Source organism: Podarcis melisellensis (assembly GCF_964234715.1).
Source record: "Podarcis melisellensis genome assembly, chromosome: 1".
NCBI lineage: Eukaryota > Metazoa > Chordata > Lepidosauria > Squamata > Lacertidae > Podarcis > Podarcis melisellensis.
The window spans coordinates 102950935-102969698 of record NC_138528.1 but is presented as its reverse complement, the minus strand read 5'-3'; the positions used below and the strand labels follow the sequence as shown (position 1 = coordinate 102969698).

At 45.1% G+C, this 18764-nt stretch overlaps 1 protein-coding gene across 1 annotated transcript; it reads left to right on the top strand.

The window, feature by feature from the left end:
• Nucleotides 1-15784: 15784 nt before the first annotated feature.
• Nucleotides 15785-18102, top strand: RPRM (reprimo, TP53 dependent G2 arrest mediator homolog). Its single transcript, XM_081926563.1, has one exon. The coding sequence runs from the start codon at nucleotides 16731-16733 to the stop codon at nucleotides 17160-17162; it is 432 nt and encodes a 143-aa protein (XP_081782689.1). The 5' UTR covers nucleotides 15785-16730; the 3' UTR covers nucleotides 17163-18102.
• The last annotated feature ends 662 nt before the right edge of the window (nucleotides 18103-18764 follow it).

Here is an 18764-nt window from a genome sequence, read left to right as displayed (position 1 = left end):
CTTCAGACCATATTGTTTCAATGTTGTCTGTCAACTACTTTTGAAGGAAGACGTAACGGCGTTCCATGTGTACATCATGTGCATCCATATAGTAATGGAGAGTTAGGAAGCATGTTAACATGGATTACTATTGCAAAGGTTTTACAGAGACACAAGAAACAGATCTGTTTGCTTCTTGGTTTCTTCCTTCCCAGAAAGTTCTTTAGAGTGGTATACTGTAGAGCATACCTGGTCATTCCCAGTCATATGAAATTGAATCTGTTACTAGCTCTGTATTCCAAATGATTGAGGCTCATAAGTAACAATGAGTGTTGGACTAGGACCTAAGAGACCAGAGTTCAAATCCCCACTTGACCACGAAGTTCACTGGGTGACCTTGGGCCAGTTAAGTCACTTCCTCTCAGCCTAATTTACCTCACAAGGTTGTTCTGAGAACAAAAATGGAGAGAGGGAGAATCACATATGCCACCTTGAGCTTTTTGGAAGAAAAGAGGGATATAAATGTAATGATAAATTATAAATTAGTGAATAGACACAGGTCACAGTAATCATGTTCTAATTTTTAACAGTGAAAAATATTGTTGGAAGGAGGGCTTTCTGTAGGATTGTGTTTCTCCCTGATGTCCGGCAACCCCAAATGTATGGAATCAAATGTTTCAGGGGTTTTTTTTAATAATGAATATTTTTTGGAGGTCTGCAGACTGTTAATAAAGTTGAACTCATATTTATTATTTAAGACACTTTGATATGGTTCGGTAAAAAAAAATTCAGGGTTGTTTATATCTTGATACCATAAAATGTGTCTGAACACACAAACTAAAGAACTCAAGTCAGGAAAAACAAACAGCAGGACTGAAGTAATGTCTGAAAGACCTAGGCAAATGAAATCTCTGTGCCAAAATCAGGCATGAAATACAAATACCTGAAAGAGCATCTCCATCCCCATCGTTCAGCCCGGACATTGAGGTCCAGCTCCGAGGACCTTCTGACAGTTCCCCCACTGCGAGAATTGAGGTTACAGGGAACCAGGCAGAGGGCCTTCTTGGTAGTGGTGCCAGCCCTGTGGAATGCCGTCCTGTCAGATGTCAAGGAAATAAACGATCTGACTTTTAGAAGACATCTGAAGGCAGCCCTGTTTAGGGAAGCTTTTAATGTTTGATGTTTTATTGTGTTGTTGGGAGGTGCCTAGAGTGGCTGGGGAAACCCAGCCAGATGAGCGGGGCATAAATAAGAAATTATTATTATTAAATTAAATGGACTTAGTGTCGTGCAATAATGTCTGTTGATGTAGCAATCAACCACTTGAGCACCTAATGGAACTAGGAGCACCAGCTCCACACCCAGAGGCAGTGTCCATTCTGTTAAAATCCCCCGAGGCACCAGGGCAGGATGCAGACACTGTGCCTCCTGCTTTGCTCCTCCACCAGTCTCATCTTGGGCCCTCTTTTCCTGTATGCTGCAACCAATAAGACACGTGCTTTGCACCGCAGGAGGTACCAAAGCAAAAGAATGAGGTAGGTACCAGACTGGTGTCAGTTCATCAGACCATGCAAAGATATCAGCACTATCTCTTGATGAGGGTCTTCAAACCCCAGATTGGGACTATTGAGCACTGAAACACTGGCTGTGCACACACCATAACTTTTAAGCACATGGTTCCCCATTCAGAATCCTGGGAACTGTAGTTTGCTAAGGAAGCTGGAGAGTATACCTCTGTGAGAGGTATACTATAGTTCCTGGGATCCTAGGTGAGGACCACATATGTTAAATGTGCTCTAAATATATGGCATGTATGCAGCTATTCTTAATGTTCTCAGCATTCATATTCTTAATATGTTCTGGGTTTAAAATGAGTCTTATATCCCTTTCCTCCATGTGCTTGTATGTTTCTTATCACAATCAGTGATTGGCACTTCTCCAGTATAGACGAATTCATTTTCTTTCTTTCTTTTTTAATCTAAGCATTTTTACAACTTTTATACACACATATTCTTCATTTATCCCTTTTCCTAGGACTTCCCAGTCCATGGCATTCTAAGCAAACCTTGGCCAGCTGATATTCTACCTGTTTTCCTTTCAAATCTCCCTTTATCTGATGTTATCTGTTGCTCATATGTTAATGGAATATTGTGCTAATGGAATATTGTACCCTCTAAGATATTCTCCAAAACATTTCCACTCTTCTCTTACCTGTGACTCATCCTTGTTTCTTAATTTTGCCGTCGTAGTTACCTAATTCTGTGTATTCTATCGATTTATTCTGCCAGAGTTCTTTCGTAGGTACCTCTTTCTCATGCCCTCCATTATGATGGGACATGAGAAGGAAAGGATCTGTCTTGTGATGGAGGTGCCTCCCCCGCCACCCCAGAGAGGAGCTAATTCTAAGAGGGCGAGCTAGGCTTCAAGAATGGATGGGCTTATTTTCTAACGTTCCATTATCACACCCTGTACTTTTGCCAATGAAAAATGTGCAAGTGAAATATTGAATATTAAGCCCTGGATTCCAGAGGACACCGAGGTGAGATATTAGCTCTGAGTTTTTCTGCTGGCGGGCAGAGCGTAATAGGAACGCTCTCTCTGAATCTCTCTCTTTAGGGATGGGGGGGATGAAAAAGCACCTGTTTGATTGCTTCATTAAATTTTCCTTAAATGAAGAGGATCTAATGAGCTGGAATGTTCTTGTCTCCCTCCCTCCCCTTCCTTTTTCACTACATAGAAGTAGAATAAATATATTTAAAATAAAGCCATTAATGAGACAGAGCTCTTTGCAAGTCTATAAACCAACATTGGGAGGGAGAAAGAGATTAGCTCAGAGAGCAACGTAGTTTCCCCCTTGGAAGGCGGGGTATGATAAAGGTGCTCCTGCGAGGTGTTTTTGATAAAAAGGACATTCATGAAGGGTGCTAATGAGCCGGAACATTCCATGTCCCTTTTCTACTTAGAAATAGAATAAATATATTTTTTAAAAGACAGTAAATGAGAGCCTGTTAGTTGTAAGGCATGCTGCCTAAATTGGACTATAGTTATATGGAGGTCGGAGCGGGGAGGGCAGGAATCTGCCATTTTCACATCAGCAGTTGTCAAGTTCAAGACCCACAGATGGAAATATTGTGTCTTCCTTGCCTTTGGGGCCATATAGCAAATTAAGGCAATAAAAAATGAAAATGGAAAAAAATAACAATGATTATAATAAGCATTAGTCACATTGCCTGCTAAGGTGCTTCAGGGAGATGACTGCATGACTCTGTCACAATACGCTGCAGTGGTATGCTGTTTATGAGCAATTCGTGGCCAATTAGCTGAATGAAGTCATATCTTGCCAAGGCAGCCTGTACGCTTGAGAAATCCACAGACCTTGAAAGCACCTGAGCTTCTCAGCCCTGCATGTGTGATGTGATGGTCATCGTGCTGCTCACCCAAGTGCAAAAGCCCGTCTGTAAATAGCACTGACTGAGCCAATAAATTTGACTTAACTGTTCAAAAGAGGTGCTGTACAGTAAGCCAAAAGATACCACATGTAATTATCCTGCCAGAGAAAATATAGGCAAGTTGCTTTTCCAAGACACATTCTCCAAATAAGTAACAGGTTAAATGCATGCATTTAAAAGGCATCTGTGGTATCAAAGCTATAGCAAAGAAGATTATAGGCTTAAACTTTTTTAAAAAATAAATCCACATATATCTCAGCTAACAATAAATTATTAAAGTCCATTTGTATTTAAGATGGATGCATGGAGATCTAGAGATATAAATAGGTGTAATGAAATTTGACACAAATTATGGATCTTCCTAAAGCCTGTTCTCTAAATGAGGGGCATTGCTCAGGGAAATCTCAAAATCACAGGTGGCCTCCAATTGCCTCCAGGGTCAGACCTTAACCCTAAACCCAGAGCCACCTCCTGCACTTACCGAGTTACACTCTAGCAAGTTTCTCTATCCCGTGTGTCTCTGCTCCCCACGCTGCTCTCTCCAGCACTTAGTTCCTTCTCCCCTCTACTCCTCCAGACCACAGGGGGGGGGGTTTATCCTCCATCCAACTTGGGATGTCTCTTTTCAATGGGCTCCTTAGATTTCATTATCATATCAGTGATAGTCCCTCATCCAGTTTCTTGCGCTGCGTGTTCCAGACGGCACAACATGTCCCTCCACTAGATTCCTCAGACAGACATTCGACGAGCAGAACGTGTGTTCATCAACTCTTCATCAATTATTTGTTTAAAAATCTTGCCTACAGTATTTTAAAAACTTCACTATGTGCTAAACTTCACTCCCACTTACTTGGCAAGCTCTAGTTGCTTGGAGTTGTGAGCCTGTATTAAGCCTTAGCTGAACTATTTCTTAGAATTAATCAAAGTTTGATTGATTGACTGTCTATTGTGTCAACATGTGCATGTTATTCTACCCAGCCCATCTCTTCCAAACACAGTTGCTTCTATTCTAGAGAAAAGGGGAGGAATTCAACATCATGTTAGGGCAATTGTTCCACTAGGGCAAGCATCCCCCCTCTCATCCCACTGTGAGCTTTTCTTGGGCATCTCTCAGCACCCTAAGCCAATTTTTAGGGGGTGCACAAGGTTCATGGAGGGAGGAAAGATGGGAACCTGTTGCACAAGCTGAAGCTCTTTTGCAGAGCTTCTTTTGATGAGACTCATTAATCAAATCCTAACCTCTGTGAACCTCCCTGAGAACTCTGGGTATAGGATGGTATATAAATTCAATAAATAATGAATAACAATGAATAATAATAATAAGCATAGTATGGAATCTGCCTGTTGTTTTGTCCATGGAGTTTTCTTGGCAGGGATACTGGAGTGGCTTGCCGGTTCCTGCTCCAGGTATAGTTAAAGCTATGGTTTTCCCAGTAGTGATGTATGGAAGTGAGAGCTGGACCATAAAGAAGGCCGATCGCCGAAGAATTGATACTTTTGAATTATGGTGCTGGAGGAGACTTGAGAGTCCCATGGACTGCAAGAAGATCAAAACTATCCATTCTTAAGGAAATCGGCCCTGAGTGCTCACTGGAAGGACAAATCGTGAAGCTGAGGCTCCAATACTTTGGCCACCTCATGAGAAGAGAAGACTCCCTGGAAAAGACCCTGATGTTGGGAAAGATGGAGGGCACAAAGAGTAGGGGACAACAGAGGACGAGATGGTTGGATAGTGTTCTTGAAGCTACCAGCATGAGTTTGACCAAACTGCGGGAGGCAGTGGAAGACAGGAGTGCCTGGCATGCTCTGGTCCATGGGGTCATGAAGAGTCAGACACGACTAAACGACTAAACAACAACATGGAATCTGCCAAGCCAACATGTGGGTCACCTTGCTGGTTGTACATTTTAAGGAATTTTCTCCTACTGCCAGATTAACAGAGGCTGAGATACAATGCAAATAAAAGGGAGGATAGAAATTCAAAATGACACATTTGAGAGAGGAAGTGAAGGAGAAGTAAATTTAAGCCCTGCATTTTAATGTCCACCCTGGCGCTAGCAGTGCCTATGAGAGACACGGCACTGTGCTCTGACAATATGCAGCTTGAGCCCTGCTATGTTGGTATTATTCCCTCTTCTCCAAAGCCATTTTCTGTTTGTTAATTAGACATCATTATGTGATATTCTCGGGTAGAAACAGTGAAAGAAAAGGAATAGAACAGGGGGGTAGGAATCAAGCTGCCTCATAAGTACAAATATAGAAATAATAATAATATCAGACTAATAAAACAATATTGTATAAAGGCAATTCAAAACAATCACCATAGGCAGTTATAATCCTGTCATGTTGTGTTTTCATTGAAGGCCCCTGAAATGACCAAATTTCCCTTTCCCCCAAATGGTATGCAGAGATGGAACCAGGAGAATTCCTTTAGCAGGCAATCCCACAGATATGCTGCCATGACAAACATACGGACAAAGGCCCACTGCACTTCTGATGGTAGAGGGGCATGGAGGAGGGCCACAATTGTTGACTGGAGTGCCCAGGTAAGGTATGTGTGGGCACAGCCAGGCAGCCACTAAGAAGTCCAGGGGAATCAGCAGGAATCTCATTACCCATATTCTGAAAAAGAATTCTCATTGCCCACATTCATTCACTGGAGTGGCCAAGCTGGTTTCAGCTGGGAAACCAAGCTGCAAACTGGACTGAAATGAATCCAGATCATCAGTCTCATCCCATGTAGTCTGTAGCTAAGCTACCACCACACACTCAAACACTGTACCCAAGCAGAGAACATTCAGGAGCAGGTGCTAGTTATTTAGGTTCCAGGAGTTCAGTGAAGACTTCTTCAAACTGGCAACCTCTCTCTTCCTGGCCTGTTCTACTGTGCATTTGCAAGCACATTTCCACTTCATGGTGTTTGCTCCTACAAAGCACCTGTGTGTGTGCAGGCATAAAGTGGGAACTGGCCCCTACCGTCTTTTACGAAGCCAGGGTTTATTATAGCAACAGTCCACAATTACGCATGGCACCATTAACAACTGCTACATAATGGAAACAAATGCATGTTGAATAAAATGCAGCAATAACTTCTAGAATGATCCATATCTATATATCCTGGACATGTGCCACTAACGTCACTGAGATCAGTATGGAGCACAAAATAATAAAATCTCTCTGTTATAAAGAAATATATTTTCATCTGCAACCTAAGCAAGACAGGTGCAAGCTGTGAATATTGACAGCGTTGAACACTTCGTGGCTGCTACAAATACCCTCAGAGACAGCAGATGTTCACCGGCAAGCTAAGTCAGATGGCAGTCTTCTACAATGACAAGACTGCAGAAGGTCTGGATGGCACTAATCTAACCTGCCAAAGCAGCAGGTGATGTTTATCACAATCTCAAATGAGGTAAGCTAAGGAAACCCATGTTCAGTACAGAACAGGGTAGAAGCGGCATTGAAATAAGGGGATCAGACAAATTTCTGAAGTATGTGGCTAGTTAGATAGATAATTTACTATGGTCAAAGACCAGCTCACATAACATAACACAATAAAAACAGCGTTCATAAAGATAAAATATACAATCGGAGCAGATTGCAGCGATAACTCATGAGTTAAAATTGAGATTTAGACATACACCCGTACAACTGAGATTTGGGCTACCATAAAAAAATTGACCCTGAGGCGCCCCAAAGGGCAACTTCAGAATTTCCCTAGTAAGCTATTTTATACTAGAGGATGGTCTGTGCCTACAAATCTGGGCTCAGAATCTGGCTGCCAGCCAGGTCGTCTTATGATCTTTGCCTAAGAGGAGAGAATTAAGTTTAGACATGTCTGAAAGATCGGCGAGCCTCTTCAGCAAAGGATCAATGGTGTCTCTACGAATCTCAACCTAAAAAGGACATCTAAAAAATATATGTTCGAGGCTTCCTATTTCCCCTAATGGGCAGGCACAAAGTCTCTGTGTGTACAGGACCCTTCTATAGGAGCCTTCCAGAACCGGTGAGGGCAAGGCTGAGCTTCTAGCAAGAGTAAAAGTCCTTCCTGCATTTCTGGATGTGAGGAAATAGAGATGTATGTGGCTACTTATCAGGATGACTGGGATCAGAGGCAGTATCCATATGATGAATACCAGTTCCTAGGGAACTGCAGCCAAAGAGAGAGCTACTGCCCTTGTGTCCCATTGGTGGATGTTCTCATAGGCATCTAATTGACCACAGTGAGAAACAAGAGGCTAGACTAGAGTAAACCTCTGATATGATCCATGTTCTTCTGGAATAAAAGAGAGATGGTATAGAAGGTGCAGTATGTGCATGATATATTACATGGATGTTGTGTTGGTGCTGCATTTCATCTGCCTTACTGCTACATATTTACACGTTGTAAATATGTAGCAGTGCAAAAGCCTGAGGATTCTACCCCACCTTAGCCTGCAGGCTTAATGCAGTTTTCCAGGCATGCTGTCTGACCTTCAGGATGCTCACCAGCCTCGCTCTGCACCCTCCTCAAGAAGTTTTGCCCTGGTTGTGATGGTGCTTCCTGGAACTGTGGTGGTGCTTCTTGCTTAACTGGATTGAGAGATTTGGGGTAGGGGAGTGGGAATTGTAAAAGTGGGTTCGGGGCAAACATCAGTGGTTGATTCTACCAGAATGCTGTGGCAGGGACCCCAGGGCTGGGGAACTGGCCAAATGCAAAACTTCAAGTCTCTTTCGGACCCTTAGGACTCTCCTCAGGCCAAACCCCCTCTGCAGTCAAACCTGCCATTAGACCTGTTTCACATCCTCCCTGAATGGTTTTGCCTGGCTGGAATGTTTCATTGAACTCCCATAATGCCTCTTGAATGCTTTAATGGAGGATGGAGAGGCTGTGTGTGTGTGTGTGTGTGTGTAAAAGCCACTTCTGCCCCCACCATGCACGTGGGGCTGGCTCTCAGCCTCCGCACGATTGAGGGAATCCCTGGCCGCATCACCCCCTGGACAGCCAATTGGCTGGCTCAGGGGTCGTGGCCAGCCCTATTTATTGCTGGTGTGGCCCGGGATCTCCCTCTTTTGCCGTCTCCAGCTGCTTCAGTTTCCCACCCTCCCGCCCTTTGAGGTTTTCGTCCTTGACCTTGCTATGGACCTTGGTTGGTCGCCATTAAGGGGCCTGGTAGGAATTTTTTCTACATGGCAAATTGGCACCAGCCACTTGGTTTTTCGCCTACCTCATAGCAAATCGTCACAACTTTCTTGGTATTGGCAGTTAGGCATTGGTATTGGTATTGTCATGTAGATGGAAGAGGGGAGGAAGCGCCATCATATGCCCCGCATAATGAAGGGTAGTCTAATAAAGGATTCCGGTGGGCGTGGCCCTGTCCAAAGCCTATGGAGGTGAGGGCCTAAGGCACGCCCAAGAGCGGTGACCCCGGGGGGCGTTCTGAGTTGATGTATATCAGCAGGACTCCCCCCACTGGTGGTTAACCCTTCCCGGACTTCAGGCAGACGGGCTGAAGCCGGATAGTCAATTAGGACCAATGCCTAATCCAATACTGCTCATCACCTGTAACCAATAAAGTTGTGGCCATATTTGACCCATTAATCTTAAATAATTGTGTCATGTGTCTTTATTTCCACTGGGGGGGGCGGGAACTCGCCACGCAACTAGCTTACTTTACAGAGGTAAAATTTGCATTCATTACGCCACCCACTTTTGCTTGTGGCCCCTCTAAGGTTGTCCAGAAGGGGGATGCAGCCGTTGGTCTGGAAGAGGTTCCCCACCCCTGCTGTAGGGGAGCAAGAAAGGATTCTGTAAGCGTGAAGAGAAAGAACTGTCTGAAAATGCATTTGCCTTCAGGCCTGCAGTAAGACAGCTGGGCGAACATCTGTGGCTCACTGAGAGTGGCTTCTCACACAGCGATTTGCACACAGCAATTTGCACTTAGCTAGAGATACCCAAGGACAAAATACAGGCAAACCATGTCAACTCTAGGAAAGGCATGGGGGCTGCTTCTCATCCTTTGCATGTTGCCACTTGTGTATATTGAAACAAAAGCTCATGGTACCAAGATAAGAGTCACATTTGTTGCTCCACTTCCCTTTGCCCCTGGCTCTGTCCATCACTGAACCTGGAAGGTTACCTACAAGCCATGGCGTCCCTTGAGCTGAAGAAAGGTCCCCTACAATAGTTTTATGGTCTGGTCCCTCTTGGTATCAGTACAGGTGAAGGGTGGGTTCTAATAAATACTTTTAGTAATAAAGGAGCACACAAATAAACAACTACTCAAGTACACCCACAATTGTGAAGCTTTCCAAGTTGTTACTGTTGGCTTGCTTTATTTATTTATTTATTTATTTATTTATTTTATTATTAATATTATAGGCTACCTGTGATGTCACAAGAGCACATGGAAGTTTAGTGGATATAAAGGGTGGGCTGCCTCCTCTTTGCCAACAGAATGCAGAGGGCAACAGCTACAGCATTTATCATTGCCCAGTCTTCTTCCACTTGCAGCTAGATAAATCCATGTTTTCCTTCCCCCTTCTCATAAGGAATTATGGGCGGAGGTTATTTCCTTTTATTTCTCCCACAAAAAGCCCTGGACCTATTTGTCTGAAAGTTGGCAGGCTTAATCTATTCTGGAATGGCTCCTGTGTCTTTAAATTTTATCCATTTTGGCCAAAGAGGAGGAAAGATATAACCTTTTTTAGGTTCCCCATTATAGTGAACGGGGGGAAAACACAGAGCTTCGATTTATGCAGAGCAGCTTGGAACCTGAATTGCACACTGAAGTGGAGAGAACACAGAGAGACTCAAAGACAGATTTATTTTTTAATGGATGCAAACACAAAAGGAATCATTGAATCTTTCGCAACAGTTCTTATTTCCTAAGTAACAAGGAGACACACTGAGTCTACCTTTCTTGAACACTTTTTACACTTTCAAAAGCCACTGTCTGTAAATTCAGCTGGAAAAAATTGCCTAGTGACTGTTGTGCCTAACACACACTAGATGTCACTGCATGACCTGGAATGTGCTCTGTGTTTGATCTATTCCTTTTCCTTTTCCCAGACTAAATTACAGAACAAGGCAGGTGGAGAACACCACTACCCTTGCCCTGAGAAAACACTGCCCTGTTTTTTCCTTATTATTTCAAAACAAAAGATGAGAGAGAGAGAGAGAGAGAGAGAGAGAGAGAGAGAGAGAGAGAGAGAGAGAGAGAGAGAGAGAATGGATTATGCTTTCTAGTACAAATTGCTCTGCTCCCTGAATATATCTTAGGATTGATTTTACTGTTTGTTACTGCTGCTTTTTCTGGTTAGAGTTTCTTCAAGAAAGCATTGTGATTGTGATTCTTCTTTGAATGTTGACCTGGGCAGAGCCAACCCTGGGCTACTCCCAAAATCTAGTTGATACTGTGCTGATTAGACTGATTTGGATAGCTTTTAAACTATATTTACTGCTAATGTTGTGCAGCAGGGCTTTTCTTAGGTTCATAATGCAGCATCTAAAATTGAAATTTGGCATCATGCAGAGAGCTGAACAGAATCTTAATTTTCATTTAATAATAACAGAAAAAAAAGGTCTTTCTGCTATGCCTGCAATGATTGGCTTCACAATCTGTGCCAAACACCGACCACTTCAGAAGCCAAGGTGGAGAATCGAGGTGCCAGATTGCCAATAGTAACAGAACTGGACCAGAGTGCCTCTCCCATGACAGCTAAATTAATATATAGTGGTACCTTGGTACTCAAACGGCTTGGCTCCCGAACGCCGCAAACCCAGAAGTATTCCAGTTTGCGAATGTTTTTTGAAAGCCAAACATCTGACGCAGCTTCCGCTTGAGTGCAGGAAGCTCCTTCAGCCAATCAGAAGCCATGCCTTGGTTTTCGAACGGGTTTTGGAGTTGAACGGACTCCTAGAACGGATTAAGTTTGAGAACCAAGGTACTGTGCAAAATACCTGTGCACAAGGTACTGTGCAAAATAAACGAGGGTGCCCTTTTGATGTATGCAGGCCACAGAATTCAGCTGGACAAAATTTGGGTTACCTTAATACAGAATAGGTGTGTGTGCCAAATTCACTTTGCTATACTGTTCCTAATTTTTTCTCCCCATTGTGCAGTTGACCAATGATTGCTTCAGACACTCATGTGGATCAAGAGCAGCTTCAAGGCTGCTCAACTCGAAGCTCAGATGTACTCTTAAGGAGCTATTTGAGACTGAGTCAGTGCCAATGTTCAGACTCTCCAAAGCCTACTTTAGGTAAAGGTAAAGGGACCCCTGACCATTAGGTCCAGTCGTGACCGACTCTGGGGTTGCAGTGCTCATCTCGCTTTTTTGGCTGAGGGAGCCGGCGTACAGCTTCCGGGTCATGTGGCCAGCATGACGAAGCCGCTTCTGGAGAACCAGAGCAGCACACGGAAACGCCGTTTACCTTCCCGCCGGAGCGGTACCTATTTATCTACTTGCACTTTGACATGCTTTTGAACTGCTAAGTTGGCAGGAGCAGGGACTGAGCAAATGGAGCTCACCCTGTCACGTGGATTCAAACCACCAACCTGCTGATCAGCAAGTCTGAGGCTCTGTGGTTTAACCCACCCACCTTAGACACACACAAACACATATCCATTGTATCCAGCAGAGCCTGCATTATTGTTCATCTTCTATAGCTTCTGGAAGAGGGATCAAAATGTAATTGTCTAGGTTGTGTTAATGAATTTTATTCAAGAACTGGCTTAATGTTCCTGCTCAAAACTTTATTGTTCCTCCTAGGGCAGGGGAAAGACTCCATTTCTCTTTGGTTACTAGGATCATAGAAAACCAGCCAGCCACCCATTCCGCTTCTTCCCTGCATTTCTGCCTGCATGCAGTGGGTCATAAAATGCTGTTCACCATTTGAAAGGACCATAGAGATGACCAGGTTACCAGATGGTTACATGCATGCTTGGGAAAATATGCCGGCCAGCATGGCCAATGCCAAAGGATGATGTGAGTTGAAGTCCAACAACTTCTGGAAGACCACGGGGTCGTCTTACACAGCAACCAAAGCAGATTCTGTGCCAAAACTGGGCCTAAACCTTGATTGAAACTGATCTAGAAAAGCAGTTTCCACCAAGAGCACTTGGTTATTGTTAGGGGAGTTTGACAACTGGCTGGTAATTACTTAGATTTTCTGAATCTAAGGTGGGTTTCTGAAAGCAGAGCTCCTTCCCAGCCCTGCCTTGAGATGCCAGAGACTGACGATGTGGATTACATATGCTGAGCTGTGGCTGTTCAAACAGTCAAATGGAGAACTATGTCCTTAATAGGCACACAGAACCATTCAGACAAACTTCCCATTCAAAATCCAGAACTGTGTCCTGCATATGCACAGAAAATTTATTCTAAAATATTGGTGTACATGCAGTGTGATTTCAACAAAGTGGCATATAACCAGAAAAGGTCAAGTTGGTCAGTAAACCCATAAACCCCACTTTGTGTGGCCATCAATACAACTCCATTGTTAAAGGTTTGCATTGCTTGTGCAAACACTTTCAACCGCAGCTGCTTCTGTATTCCTCTTGTATTCCTCAAGGTCAACATTTAGCAGTATTTTTGGATTGTGACTAACATTTTGGAAGATCCAGATTCTGAATCCTCAGCAGTGTGACACATTTATATTGGCAAAACGGATGTGCATGTGTGTCTAGAAAGACCTGGTACCGTTAGTAACTGACTGGGATGAACACAATTTGAGTCGCATGCCTTCAGATTCTTAACAAGAGTGTTTTAGAACAAATACTGTGGACATTTGTATTCACTGGAAAGAGCTAATACCCACATCATCTGACTGAATATTTTTCTGTCATTTCTGTTTACCAGAGTGTTGGGTGAACAGGCTCCAGAAATTGATTATTCCTCCGGTCCTCTCTATATTTAATCCAATTGCCACATTTATCATGTTCCTTGTTTGGGAACTTGGCAGGTTGTTCTTGAGTTGTGTGGATGCAGATGGGGAAAGCAAAAGAAGACAGGTGGTCTTTCAAACACATGAGGCCCTCCAGGGACCTGACTTTGCAAATTGATGACTAGCAAATAGATGAGTTTAAGTGAATGTTTTTATCTAGTTTGATCTTGCTGGGTTTTCTAACGCCACCCTTCACTTCCACCAAAATCCCAAAGTGTACAACTGGAACAAAGAACATATTTTCAGTCTACAGGTCTTGTACACATGGAATCTCTGGATGTATGGCCCACACTGTCAGATTTGATGGTGTGAATCACAAAGTTGATCATTATAACTATATTAATTTAAGGATCCCATAAATATGTAAAATGAACACCTAAAGCATCCTGCTGAAAAAGCTTGAGGAGGTGAGAAGGATCAAGAAGAAATAGGGGACCTTGCATTTACTTCTGCCCCCAAAAGTTGTTCAGGACTGCTGCTGTTGATAAAGACTAGTAATCTGCTAAGGCAGAGGTAGCACAGCCAAAGTGATGCCTTCTAGGTAATGTTGGACTCCAAAACTCATCAACCTCAGCCAGCATGGCCAATGATTTGGCATGATGGGAGTCCCAGCATGTGAGCTATCACTGTGCTAAGGGGCTTATGCTAAAGGGTCTGGAAACCAAGCCTTGTCAGAAACGGTTGAGGGAGCTGGGGATGTTTAGCCTGGAAAAAAGGAGACTGAAGAGAAAAAAAGGAGGAGAAATGATAGCCATCTTCCAGTGCCACATGATGGAACAAGCTTGTTTTCTCCTGCTCTGGAGGGTAGGACTTGAACCAATGGATTGAAAATATAAGAAAGGAGATTCTGACAAAACATCAGGAAGAACTTTCTGAAAGTAAGAACTGTTTTGACAGTGGAACGGACTCCCTCGGGAAATGGTCGACTCTCCTTCCTTGGAGGTTTTTAAGCAGAGGTTGGATAGCCATCTGTCATGGATGCTTTAGTTAAGATTCCTGCATTGCAATTTTCAATTCTACTGTACACATGTTTGACCCCCACCCCACCCACACATTAAACAAAGATTTGGATTCAGCATCTGAGCCATGCTTCGTGTTAGCCATGATTCTAAAAATAATATTTTGAATTCCGAAAACAGATGTTGAGACTATTAAAAGCATTTACACAAAGAACGCATGATCTTCAAAAAATTGAGACATTACATTTTCCTAGGGTTCAATCCAAAATATTTTTTTGGGGAGGGGAAAGGAAAATGTTGTTCTTCCTTCAAATAATGCAGTCCTTGCTGTTGTTAATACAGCTAGATGTTTTATGAGAGTCGTATGTTTCTGATTTTTACAGTATTGTGTATTGTATATTACAGTTTATTTAAATCAGGCTGCAATCCTAAACCTATTCTAAGCTGCAGTGAGAGTAAGGGCTTAACTGCACTTGTCCCTTGTTTTCTTCCATTTGTCACGGGCTTTCTGGATATGGGTCTGAGAGGTTTTTCATTTGCCCCACTGCTTTCCTTGGGAAAACCCACTTTTAAAGGCAGCCTCTTATGTTCCTGTGTTCCCTGTGAAACCCAGTCCATATAAAATCACCCCTAAGCGGCAATCCTGTATGTGCTTACCAGGGAATAACTCCCACCCAGCTCAATGGGCTTACTTCCAGTGGTCCAGTTAGATCATTTTTGAATATGGACTTAATGGTTATATGGCGGGGAAATGTCTTGAGATGGTAATGAACTTAGTAAGCCTGGATAGTTCTGTTGATTAGAGCATGGTGCTAATGATGCCAGGGTTGCAGTTTGGATCCCTGTATGGGGCAGCTGCATATCCTTGCACTGCAGGAAGTTGGACTAGATGATCCTCAGGGTCCCTTACAACTCTACAATTCTATGATTGTAAGCCAACTGTGCTGCGTTGGGGGCCCCTGCTGCTGCCCTGCCCTCCTGCCCAGGCAACACCACTGCCTGCTTCAGGGTAGAGAGGCAATGGATTGCCTTTGCCCCAGCAGTGATGAAAATGTATTTCCTCCACTCCCGTGCAAGGCACTGCTAAGAGTAAAGGAGCGAGGAATCAAATCCACATAAAGCTTTAAAATATTGTTATTAATTTTCACCAAAAATAAAGGTTGTACAAAATTCTAGTGGTATCAGACAGGGTCCAATGACAATATACATAGTCCATATACAATTGTAGGTAACTGTAGAACAAAACCGGACATAAAACCGAAATAAATAAACCACAAGTGTGTGACTGCCTGGAAGGTGGCGTCTGGAAGTATCTGACTGTAGCATTAGGCATAATGGTTAAACAAGACAAGGTTACAGAACATGGACCGTATTATATCAAAGGAAAGTAATGGAAGTATTCAAGTGCCCTGAGTCACTGCATTAGCCATATTCATTCGTCGGTCGAGGCGGGGGGGGGGGTTGGTTGGGGGGGGGGGTCCCTCGGCTATGTTCCTCCTTGCTTACACATGAAACAAAGTCAGAAATCGTCCTTTTGTCTTTGGTCCCTAAAGCCTTTCAGCTTATCACTTCGTTTTTCCCAAACTGTGCCGTGGTCATTCCAGCTGCTATAAGCAGGCGCACTATCAAGCATTTTTTCTGCTGCACATTTTGATCTGCAGTACATCTGTTTTCTGAGTCAACCATTTATATCCCGCCTCTCACAAAAGCGTTCCCAAGGCGCTTCCAAGTGCGTAAAAGTTTAGCAAGAAAGCCAATGGAAACTCTCAAACTGCCGGGAAAAGCGGCGAGGCGCAATTAGGAAGGCAGGAGCCCGCGGTTTCGCCTTGCCCAGTTCGCAGCGCCTTCCAGGAGGGGAGGGGAGTTGATGCCCGTGGGCCCCGCCCCGCGAGCCATGCCGTGAGGCCGAACCGACACTCCGCTGACGAGAGGAGGTGGGCGCTTGTGCGCTCCCGCCGTGCGCTGCGCCAAAAGAGCCGCTCGGAGGCGCAGAGTGGGTCACTTCTCCCTTTCTGGTTGTCCGCTCGCCCTCGACGCCGCGCTCTCGCCGAGGACCCGACCTGCTCTCGCTCGCTCCCCTCGGCGTTTTCCTTTCCAAGAAGTGGCGAGGCGCCCTCGAGGTTCTCGCTGCAGCTTCCTTGGCGAGCCGATCTGGGGCGCCCTTTCCCCGGGAGGAGCAGCCGCTGACGCCTCTCTCTGCCCACGCCACCTCCCCGAGGCGATTTGCAGCCAGCCGGACCAGTTCGGCTCCTCCGGGCGCAATAGTCCTAGGTGGAGAGCGGGGAAAGCGGAGGGAAGGAGCGGCTCCGACGTGGATTTCTGCCTGGGACGTCCAGCCCCGCCGGAACTCGCGGCTGCTTGCTACCGCCACCTACCCAAGTCCTCACCGGGCACCTGATCCCCCGCCTCTGCCGCATGAGGCTCTCTGGGCTGGTTCCTTGCCGCCGGGGTAGCTGTTCCACGCACGTCTTCCGACGCCAGGGCCCGCAGCCCCTTCCTCTTCCTCCCGCCGGGGTCATGAACGCCTCGCTGGGGAACCAGACGGACGTGGTGGGGCTCTTCCTTGCCAACAGCAGCGACTCTCTGGAGAGGGTGCTGCGCTCCTTCACGCCCCGGTCGGTGGTGACCGACGACGGCTTCGTGGTGACCGCGCCGGACGAGAGGAGCCTGTACATCATGCGCGTGGTGCAGATCGCCGTCATGTGCGTCCTCTCGCTCACCGTCGTTTTCGGCATCTTCTTCCTGGGCTGCAACCTGCTCATCAAGTCCGAAGGCATGATCAACTTTCTGGTGAAGGATAGGCGGCCGTCCAAAGAAGTGGAGGCGGTGGTGGTGGGGCCCTACTGACCTCCCCCAGCCCCTCCGAAGCCCCGCGGAGCCCGCCTGGCCACGCCAAGACTTCGACGGTGCGGACCATGTTGGTGCCTTCGTCGGAAACTCCTCTCTCGGCTATGGTATGATATCTTGAGTGGAGATGGGGTAGAGTGGCGGGCGAGGAGGAAACGACCGGCTACCCCACCCTCCCTCTCCCTTTCCCCCTCCGTCAGGGGCACCCAGAGGACCGGGCAAACTTCGCAAGAGGGAGCCGAACTGTGCTGAACTCCGCAGGAAGCGAAGCGCTGGGACTGTTTACAAAGGCAAAGGCGTGACATGCGCTCCCGTTTCTTCACTTCGGCGTCCCGGGCCTCGTCTTGGCTCTGGGAGAGGGGTTGATAAGAGAGAGAGAGAGATGGGGCGCGGGGGTTGTGATGAAGCCGTGAAGCCTTCCAATTTGATGTCGGTGTCCTGTAAATATGCCGTGTCAATGCACACAGACGATACATTCCCAACTTCGCTGCTTTTTGTTTCGTGTGGAGCGGGTGGGGAATGGGGACAAATCGCAATTTTGAATGTAAAATCGCTCAGCTCTCTTGTGAGACGTTTGCCTTCAGAGGTTGGAGCGGGGAGGGCAGGGACATCATCCATTGGGGTGGACAGTCAGGTTGTGCTTTTGTGTGTGTGTCTGAGTGTGTGCGTGTATGTGTGGAGGGTGCCCTAGAGCCACTTTGCAGCATGTTGTCTGTAACACACTTCCCAGTGCTGATGTGTGAATGGAACAGTTTCTTGCCTCCTCTCCTTTCTACTGTAGCTCCCTATCCTTCCTTCCTTTTCTTTTTTTAAAAAATTGTATTCAGTCGGAGTCCACTTTGTATTTTGTACCTCTCATTTCTTGATGCTTGTCTGCTGCTAAAGTCAGCATGCTTGGTTGCTGCACCTGTGGCTTTATAAATTGCATTGGTTTACACAACTCTGATGGTCTTCTTCTTTTCTTATTTAATTTACTGTAATAAAATCTGCCAAAAACTTCTCTCCAGAGTCTCCCTGTGCAGCTCTTTCACATTGAAATTCCTCTTGCTCTTTGGGCAAGCTGTGATGAGCATCTGGGCAGACCAGGGGAAGCATGTAATGAGGATTTCTCCAGCAGATAAAGTTGAGAAGGACAAGGTGATTGGGAGGGAAAGCATTAAAAGAGTTTTAGAGAACCCTGGCAGATAAGAAATACAGGACACCAATGTGCTTAGGAGTTTTTGGGACATTATTATTATCATTAATTTATTGCATTTATATCCCAGCTTTGCTCCCAAAGGAGCCCAGGTCATCAAACACAGCAGTGATGAAACTATAACTTTAAAAATAAAACAACAACATTAAAAGCAATTGAAAGGGATATAAAAGGGTGTGAATTTGCCTACAGAAAGAAAAAAGTTCAGATTCAGACAGTGGCACTAAAACCAAGCAAGTTAAAGGTGCAGGGAGTATTTCCCCCACCTACCCACCCAAGAATGCTTTTCATCGAGCATGGATTCAAAGGGAAAGATCTGCAGGAAGATAAAGCAGCTGTCATGGAAATGATCCAGCTGGGGAAACATGTGCCGCTACTAATGAAAGGTGAAGGGTAGTGATTTTTTC